Source organism: Alternaria hordeiaustralica (assembly GCF_023758085.1).
Source record: "Alternaria hordeiaustralica strain BMP 2776 chromosome Unknown scaffold_24, whole genome shotgun sequence".
Taxonomy (NCBI): domain Eukaryota; kingdom Fungi; phylum Ascomycota; class Dothideomycetes; order Pleosporales; family Pleosporaceae; genus Alternaria; species Alternaria hordeiaustralica.
Genome location: NW_026056796.1, coordinates 393,366 through 402,898, shown reverse-complemented (window position 1 = coordinate 402,898; position 9,533 = coordinate 393,366). Strand labels below are relative to the sequence as shown.

The 9,533-nt window shown below is 35.2% G+C and overlaps 2 protein-coding genes across 2 annotated transcripts; one reads left to right on the top strand and one right to left on the bottom strand.

The window, feature by feature from the left end:
• Positions 1 to 851: 851 nt before the first annotated feature.
• J4E84_008901 (uncharacterized protein) lies at positions 852 to 1,786 on the bottom strand (the record flags this gene model as incomplete). The annotated part of the gene is made up of 4 exons (XM_049391468.1): positions 852 to 910; positions 972 to 1,299; positions 1,357 to 1,518; positions 1,577 to 1,786. The coding sequence occupies 4 exons, from the start codon at positions 1,784 to 1,786 to the stop codon at positions 852 to 854; spliced, it is 759 nt and encodes a 252-aa protein (XP_049240872.1).
• A 1,891-nt stretch (positions 1,787 to 3,677) lies between these two features.
• On the top strand, positions 3,678 to 4,070 carry J4E84_008900 (uncharacterized protein; the record flags this gene model as incomplete). The annotated part of the gene is made up of 1 exon (XM_049391467.1): positions 3,678 to 4,070. One exon carries the CDS (start codon positions 3,678 to 3,680, stop codon positions 4,068 to 4,070), a length of 393 nt encoding a protein of 130 aa, XP_049240871.1.
• Between the last annotated feature and the right edge of the window lie 5,463 nt (positions 4,071 to 9,533).

The window sequence follows — 9,533 nt, the reverse complement described above, 5'->3', positions numbered from 1 at the left end:
CGAGCCGAGAGAGGTTTTAAGAAGGCATTCTATTACCTAAATAACATAATTTTAGCACCTGTATTATCTTAAGTTATTTAAAATGTAACTAAAAAAATAAAGCTTATCTATTACTATAACGTATATAATATAAATTATACCTCTAACGTCTCTTAAGCTAATTTTAGGCTAATATTAAGATAATTTTACCTCTAAGATAATCTCTACTATTAGCCTCTAGATTTCTAGCTGCGCCGCGATAACAGCATAGGTAATATGTAGTAAAGAAGTGTACAGGCGTTAAATAGGCAGCTTCTAACCTATTGTCTTCGCGCTGCACACAATAGAGATGCGTATAGGCCTTTAGTGTTAAGCGTTAGAATGTAGAGACTTATCCGAGGTCTACTAAGACTAGACTATTTACTACACTAGCTACAGCGCTACCTACGCCTTATGCTAGCCTCTAATAGCACTTATCTTGTTAATATCACTTAGGAACTTAATGTATTTTAGCCTCTACATTGCTAACAAGATTATGTTTAGAATAATAGGCTTTTTTAGGTGCAAAATTAGTTAAAACACGAAGGATCTTACCTGCTAAATGCTGTTAGAGCGATGTCAACGTTCACCAAAATACCCCTGACAGCTTTTACAGCCCAATATTAGCATAGAATTGCTTCCTGAAACCCCCCCTGCGCGGTACGGTAGTTTTCCACGACTCGTCGCACACGTAAAGATCGCTCACCCCCAGTTGCACTGCGCGCTGCTGCAAACGCCATCGGGGCTCAAACATGTCAAGCCAGAGTTGCAATCTGTCGTATTACTGCATTTCGCACCTACGGCGCCGGTGGTCGGAGCTGCGCAGGCGCCGTTTACACACGTGTTTGGTTTCTGGCACGGCGACGAAGCACTACAGGTCCATCCGGTACATCTGAAAATTTTGGTTAGTAAGTCTCAAAAGCCAAAGGAAGGAGGATCTAACCCCCAATTACAAGCGGCTGTGCTGCAGACACCATCAGGTGCTAAGCATGTCATGCCAGAATTACAGTTCGTCGAGTCACTGCACTTCGCACCTTCGCCACCACCAGGTGGAGAGGCAGACGGTTTTGGTGAAGCAGAAGTCTGCATCTTTGTAGGAGCAGGAGTCGTTGGTGCTGCTCCAGCTTTTGTTGGCCATACGGCGCCATCCGCAGCATACTTCGTGTTGACGCGTCCTGTAAGCTGCCACTCCACACCCTTGATGACGTCGTTCTTGTTACCGTTGGGGTTCCCGTGGATGTTCGAGAAGGCGTCGATCATGATGTCGATAGACCCCGGCGACTGATGAACCGTGTTACTAAGTGATCTTGCGAAATAGTACTCGAGGAGATTACTTACAAGGACATATTTATCATCAAATGCGTCGCCAATGTACATAAGCATTTGCTTGCCAGTTTTGGGATCCTTAACAGTCGCCTCGAGACCACAGTACTTTTGCGTTGCTGCCTTCCAACCCGCTGGGTCCGAATTGTAGGTCTTGCCGCCCATCGCTTTTAGGGACTGAGCATCGTTCTCGTTAGTGACAATTCCAGAGATCTTGAAAAGGGTTGTTACCTACCACAGCAAAGACAGGATCGCTGTTATAGTACGTGTACGCACACCAACTCTTGCCGTTTGTCGAGTCTTGGCCGGCAGAGGCACGGTACCATGATCCAATACCGCTCTGTGGACCATCGAAGAAGTTCGAGGGAAGATTGACATTGTGGATGTCTGCGAGCGCGGACCCAATGAGAGCCGCAAGAGCGATGGGATAAGCAGGTGATGGCATGTTGGATTCGCTTGGAACTGTTTGTTGAAGCTTGTGAATGTTGATGATTCTGTCTGCAGCGCTCCAGCCTGTCTTTATACAACGCAGACGTCGACGTGACTATTCCCGCAGTGACCTCGATACTCTGTACCTTCTCCTGGTGCTCGATCGATGTAGGCACTAACTGAGCATATGAGGTGCACTAAGCTACACGAGGCTTAAGCTGAAGCTTGAACATCGGAGGTCACTGCATAGTAGTCCTGCAACTGCAGCCTAACTCGATTCATAACGGAATGAAGAGTCCGTGCTAGCGGGAAATCGATAGAACGGATGTTAGACTAGGCGTCCTGTGTATTTGCCTACAGTGGCATCCAAACATACAGCGGCAATGACGATCAAACAATCGAGACGCATCTGTTTTCCTTCCTGGGCCTAGCCGGGGCTATTTGAAGCCCCGACACCGAATTCATGCGCTAGAAGTGCATGCCGTACATGGTTCAACCTTCTGTTAGATCACCACAAGGAATAAACGATCTTCCATAATTTTCTTGCCAACACATTACGTATACACATGTGCCGAGGCATGGCTGCAAAATTGTGGGTTGAAGCGTGCCTCACGCGGCTTCTTGCAGTAGATCAAACCTTCACTTGTCCAAATCGGGCCGAACCGGACGTTAGTAGTCGGACGCTCCGAGATCGTGATCAACAAGACCCGAGTTCGAGAATACGAGCAACTTCGATTGGGTGACTTCATTCCTGATGAAACATGAGGAGCTTGCTACTACAGCCACAATCTACGTGCGAAGAAAGACGGCTGCATGCTATGGAGATGTCGCTGAGCTCATGAATATCTGCGAAGGACACCGAAAAGCTTAGCATCAGAAGCCTCTAATGTTTCTTGGTAGAAACATGCGAATACACACGAACGCATTATCTGCCTGAAAGTCTGAGGTGATCAAAACCAAACTCGCCTCTTGGATCTAGCGCAGATGATCGGTGTGACATGAAAAGCGGTAACCCTTAGGGTTCATTAGATCTATGAACTAGATATGAGTACGCCGGACCGACACAGTGTGCTGCCCTTTCAAGCAAGTATCAGTGTATAGTGAATATTGAAAATACGAGGGCGGTGACAGATAAAACTCTTCATCTCTTTAGCGGCTGTCGTCTATGGCACTTTCATGAATTCAATCGAAGTGAGAAGGTCGAATTGCAATGGAATTAAGAAAGCTACGTGCTTCCACTTGTTCACATAATGACATGATGATGAAAGACCGCTGCGACATCAGCGTCCGCAAAACCGGGGCAGTCATGGTCGTGCAAGAGGCAATGTTATCATATCAGCCTATTTTAGGGATACAGTCGGATAAGCTGCTCTAATATCTGACAGGCCAGTCCATGACAGCTGCACGGACGTACTTAGGCTCATGACTGACGCGTCATGTCTAAGTTGCACGCTTTGGGCCATGGTATAACAGTGCGATGTCATAGTATAATAGTGGCGGTCAACGAACTCAGCACGAGGCTGTGTACAGGCAACGTATGCAGGCAGTGACACCGGGCCGCTTGACGCCCATTGATGTGGCAGAGAACAAGAGCTGCTCTGGTGCTTGAGCAGTTGATCGGACCAAACATTACGATGGAGCATCATCAGACGCGAGGCGTAAGAAGCAGGATGCAATCGGTCCTTTGCCGGGATCTCGTATATCTGTAAGACAACTGTTAGAAGGCGATGCAAAAGCATATATAAGCCCACTAAGTCTCTGTCCCCAAGCTTATCAAAGTCCTCAACATTCGATACGGTTGTTCCACTACCCTCCATCGCTGTCGCATATCCGAGTGCCTTGTTCAAGTGAGTCAAAAGGACAGCCTGGGATCAATATGTACTGATACCTATCCTAGCATACCCAACATGGTCAAATCACTCCTCCTAGCCATCTACGCCACGACTGGTACCCAAGCCCTCTGGCTAGCTGCCGTAAACATGGATTACGGCTCAGCTGTCGGCACTGCGATATTTAGTTCCCCGTATTGCCAAGTCGGTAAGGGCAATACTGAAGCAGAAGCCCTCTCCAAAGCCAGCAACACCGTAGGTGGCACTGCAATCATTGCTGGTGGTCACTGCGATCAGCTTCCGTACCAACATACCAACCAGCTTGGCGGATTCTGGGACGATTACGGAACGATCAATTATGAGGATGACAACTGGCATTGGTATTGCAATCCTGGCCACACGAACAGGAACTCATGCGACGCCGGGAATGGATCGCCGAAGAAGAAGAGAGCAGTGAAGCTCACTGCTTAGCTCTCAGGCGACGCTAAGTATTGTATCGGAGATCTTTCGAAGGGCGTGGTGAAATGTAAAAGAGCTTAGAGACCACGTATCCATGTGGCATGGAGGACCTCTGGCTAATTTTATGAGAGCGTCTCTGTTCAACACAGCAGTTATGTAGTCACCCATTCTACTTCTTGTCAACATGAGTCATGGAAGCCTGTATCTGCCAGCCTCGCATTGCATCGTCTTAGGGTGACTACGTTCCTGCTTTAGGATCAACAGATCTTGAGACTGCTTAGACGCGAGAACGAAGTGGATATTTTCGACCACTGCGCTGTCGCTGTTGAAAGTCCGTATGGGACATACTGCCCTCCGAGCACCGTGGGCTCCAGTGTAACAACACCCGCCATTAACACGCTTCTTTCCTGATGATCCGCGCGTTGCCGAACGTCCCAGTGCAGTTGCTCGAGTTCAAGTTTGGTCATTGTGGGTTGTGCGGCTTTGCGTGCGACGGGGTCTGGGGCTCACCGCCGCCTTCGATTCGGCGGACTGAATCAGGGGAGTGCAGCGTGTCATCATCTTGGCAGGGCGAAGGAGAGGAAAATAGTATCTCGCGTTCGTAAAATTAAATGTGAAGGAACTTCTCCCTATTACACAGAGACGCATGTCGCCTATAGAATTAACAAATCTAAACTAGCGTATTTATAGGTAGGTCTGTGTGCTGTTTAGCAGCTAACTTTAGATACAAAGATAGAGCTCTTACCTAAACTATAGAGATTAACAAGCTACTAATTATTCTAACTTTGTAATTTATCTTACTTTATAGTCTCTAACTAAAATTTTCTATAAAAGCATAGTAACTTAATAGTACTTAGAAGACTAAGTTTTAGAGAATGTTCTATAGTATATAATATATTAGAAGAAATACCTACTCTAGTTAAATAGTTATAGTATATAGAAAAATTAACTAAAGTAGGTAAGTTATATTCTAAATCTAAGATATAGTAACTAATGTAATTATTAAGTTCTATATTTAATATACTATAGTATAGATTTAGTACTTTTATTTAGGTAGTTCTAAGGTAGTATTAATACTTTTTAAACTTACTACTTATACTTATATAAGTCTTTAGAATATAGTAAGAGTTTAGTCTATAAATAAATATAGTATTATATCTAGTGCTACCTTAAAAATAAGCTTTATAGAAATATACTTATTTTATAAAGTACTTATAGAGATAGTAATAAGTTTATATATATAAGTAGTTTTTCTCTATTTACCTTAGATACCTATACTACTACGTACTAATCTAGACTAGCTATATAGTTTCTAAATAGAAACTAATTAGTTCTTAGCGTATAGAAGTAGCTTATAGTAGGTTACTACTAATCTTTATAAGCCTTATACCTAGTTTTCTTCTACTATCTTACTAATTAGTAAGTATAAGAGTAAAGCTATATAATAAATACTATTACTAGAGTATAGCTACTTAAGATTACGTAGTATTATATAAGTATAGGTAGATAATTTAATATTAAATAATAAATATCTACTACTAGTTATAAGCCTAGATATTAATAATACTTATAGCCTATAGAAGCTACTATAAAAGAATACTAGAAGCTTATATTATAAAGTTAGGTAGCTATTAGAATAGTTATCTATAAGTAAAACTAAATTATTTATAAAAACTATAGTTAGTAGATTACTACTACTATTTATTAATATTATTTATATCTTTCTAGATAATTTTACTAGTTATAAGAAAAGCGTTTAATTACTATAAAGATTTGCGTATTATAGTAGCCTATTATAGAGTTAGAAGCTTTAGGTAATTCTTATTAGTAGTAGTATCTATATATATAAAGTTAGTCTAGATCTATTAATTTTTAGCTATATTTAACCTATACTATTACTAATAAATAATTATAAGATTCTATCTTCTTTAAGATTTTCTACCTTAAAGAAAACTATACTTTCTAGTATAGAAATAGTAAGAAAAAGTAGAAGTAGGTCTAAAATACTCTATTTAGTATACTATCTTAATCTTTTCTTTAAGATAGTATTATTTTTTTTTATTTTTTTATTTTTTTTATTTATTTAGAGTTTTAAGCTTTTACTTATTAGAGTATATTACTATTCTATTATAATTCTATATTTTAAGTAATAATTAGTACTTTACTTTATACTTATAATTAGTAATAAAGTAATTAAAAAAATCTATTTTTTTAGTATATAGTAGATAGTGTAATTTAAACTTATACTTTTAGAACTCTATATTTCTAATACTAGAGCTTTCTAATCTTAAACGCTAACTTAACTTAGTGCTAGAGCTTTACTAAAGTTTTACTAACTAGAGCTAAACGCTAACTTAGTAACTAGGTATACTAGAGCTAACTAATACACTACTATAGAATAGTATTTAAAAAACCTTATACTCTATTCTAAGATTATATAAGAGAATACCTAGGTATAACCTTACGTATATTATATCTACCTAGTAGTAATATAATTTATCGCGTATATATTAGTTAACTTAGGTAGTAATATTATAAAATCTTAGATAACTATAGAGAAACTATAGAAGTAGAAGACTTTATAAGCTAACACTACGTAATATAGCTATAGATAATTCTATAGTTAAGAAGATACTAAATAGTATAGTTAAAAGGCTATTTATATATAATAATTAAAATTCTATAATATATATTTTTCTAGTATATAGTAGTAAAATCTAACACTAGTTAAAACTTACTATATTAAAATAGCTACTATAACAAATACACGCGTTTAGTATAAGAGAACTAGAAAGTATATAACTTTTACTAATATTCTAGTAAGTACTATTACTTATTATATCTACTAACTAAAGAGTGTATATAAGTTACTATATATCTAGAACGTTCTTTAGGTATATTTAGATTACCTTAACTCTAGAAATAACTTTTAGAGTTATATTATTATTAGTATTTAGAGCTTTAAGCTTCTAAAAGAGTTTATATAAAACTAGGCTAAGCGTTATACTTTTTATAATAAATTAAAAGCCTTATATTATATAAAAGCTAGACTTACTACTAGTTATAAGCTATTATAGTAGTAGTAGAATTAGCTTAATAAGTTTACTATAGCTAGCTTAAACAACACGTTATTTAGAGACTTTCTAGATATCTATAATTAAGTCTAAGCTATCTTTCTATAAGTATAAGCTCTTCTCTTTATAAGTATATAAACTCTTCTCTTATCTTCTAGAATACTTTCTCTAGATTAAATTAGTTAACTAATATAGATAAGCGCGCGTACGCGCTTATAATAAGTAACTTTAATAATATATAGTAAAGAATAATAATAAAGATTAGAGAAATAGATATAATAAGTATTAATATAGAAGAGTAGATTAGTAGAGCGTATTAGTAAGAAAGAGAAAGAGATAAGCTAGTGTTATTATTATTATTATTATTAGTATTTATATAGTTATACCTATATTATAATAATATAATAAATTATAAACCTAAATACTATATACTAAGTGCTAAGTAATAAGTAAATACTACTACTTCTATATACCTAAAACTATAGTAATAAAGCTATAGTAGAAGATAGTATTATACTATATTATAAAATACGTTTTCTAACCTTTTAACTTTATTCTTACTACGCGCTAGTATAATTAAATAGAAGACTATCTCTAGCTTTATCTATAGAACTTTTTAGAGCTATACGCTACTAATTATATAAGTAAGAAAGCTACTTTAGAGTATATAGCGTTTATAATTATATTAGATAGTTTTCTACTAGATATATATTATAAGTATTCTATATATAAGCTTTTATCTTTTAATAGTAACTAGTAGGCTTTAAACTATTAGTAGTCTTTAACTTACTATACTAATCTTACTACTTTAAAGCCTTTTCTTTACTATCTTCTAAATAAAAACTCTTTCTAGTAGCTTTATATATATAGTTAAAAGCTATCTTTAGCTAGTTTTATTTAGATCTAGAGAGAGATACACTTATAGTAGTTTAACTATATAAGAAAAATCTTTAAAGTATTACTATTATAGAATATACCTCTAGATACTTCTTAAGAGTATAGTATGTAATTATACTAGTATAGATTAAGATAAGCTCTTAGAAGCTTTACTACTTAAGAGAGCTTTCTAAGTAAGCTTATAATATAATAATTTATCTTTTATTTATTTCTATACTTCTAAACGTAATAGTTATAAGCCTAGCGCTTTAAGAAAATAATATAGTTCTATATTTATATACTTAAGACGTAAGGCGTTTAATAGAGTATAGTAATACTAATTCTATTACTAAACTTTGCACTTTTATAAAAGTACTACTCTATTACGTATAATAAGTAACTCTATAATAATCTCTATAAAAGCTTTTACACTTACTAACTTAGCGTATTAGCTTAAGTAGTTTACTTAGTTTAAATTCTATACTCTAAGTAGAGAAATTTAGGCTAATATTAACTCTAACACTAAAATAGCTACTTCTATCTAGATAAGCGTTCTAACTACTCTAGAGCTAGTAGTAATTATATAAAATGCTTTAGTTAATAAGCTCTACGCTAATAAGTATAACTTATCTATTATAAAGTATAAGATATAAGTAATAGAATAGTAGTTAAAGAGTACTTATATTAGGTATCTTTAGAACTAAATTAATTAGACTATTAGTCTAAAGCTTCTAGCTTCTACTATACTTTCTATCTTTATAAAGAAAGAGGCTACGTTATAAGTACTTATTAAATACTTTAAGTCTACGCTTTCTCTAGAAAAAAACTATACTAAGAATCTTATATACTTATAGTATAGAGTATACCTCTAGAAAGTATAATAAAAATATATTAATACTAAGCGCTAGTAATAGAAATACCTCTATATTCTAGCCTAAGCTAAAGTATATAAACTTACTAAAGTTAATAATATACTTACTATCTAGAACTATTTAGAAGTAATTAATATTAAGCTTACTCTAGAATAAAGACGCTTTATATAGTAGAACTTTATTAAAGCTCTTACTATTAGTAGAACTTAGATTACTCTAAAATAAGTATTAAAGATTTTTACTACGTTAATCTAAGAGTATACTACTTACTCTACTAGTAGAGGTAGTATATTTACTATTATAGAAGTACTATAATAAGCTTCTAATAATAATAACTTATTCTAAAAGCCTAAGAAGAATTACCTATATAGATAGTACTATAAGTAGTCTACTACTATATATAAGTGTTTAGAAATAGCACTTATAGGTAAACCTCTAAAGCTTTCTAATAAAGCTAAAGCTAAGATTACTACTAAGCTTAAAAACTTAAAATATAATAGCTTATAAAGAGCTCTTAATAAGAAGAGATAAACTACTTTATAGTAAGTATAGATTAAGAGCCTAAGCTCTATATATCTAGAGTTAATATAGATAATACTTATTAACTTTACTTTTATTATAAGTTAGCTAAGTATTAGTAGTATATACTCTAC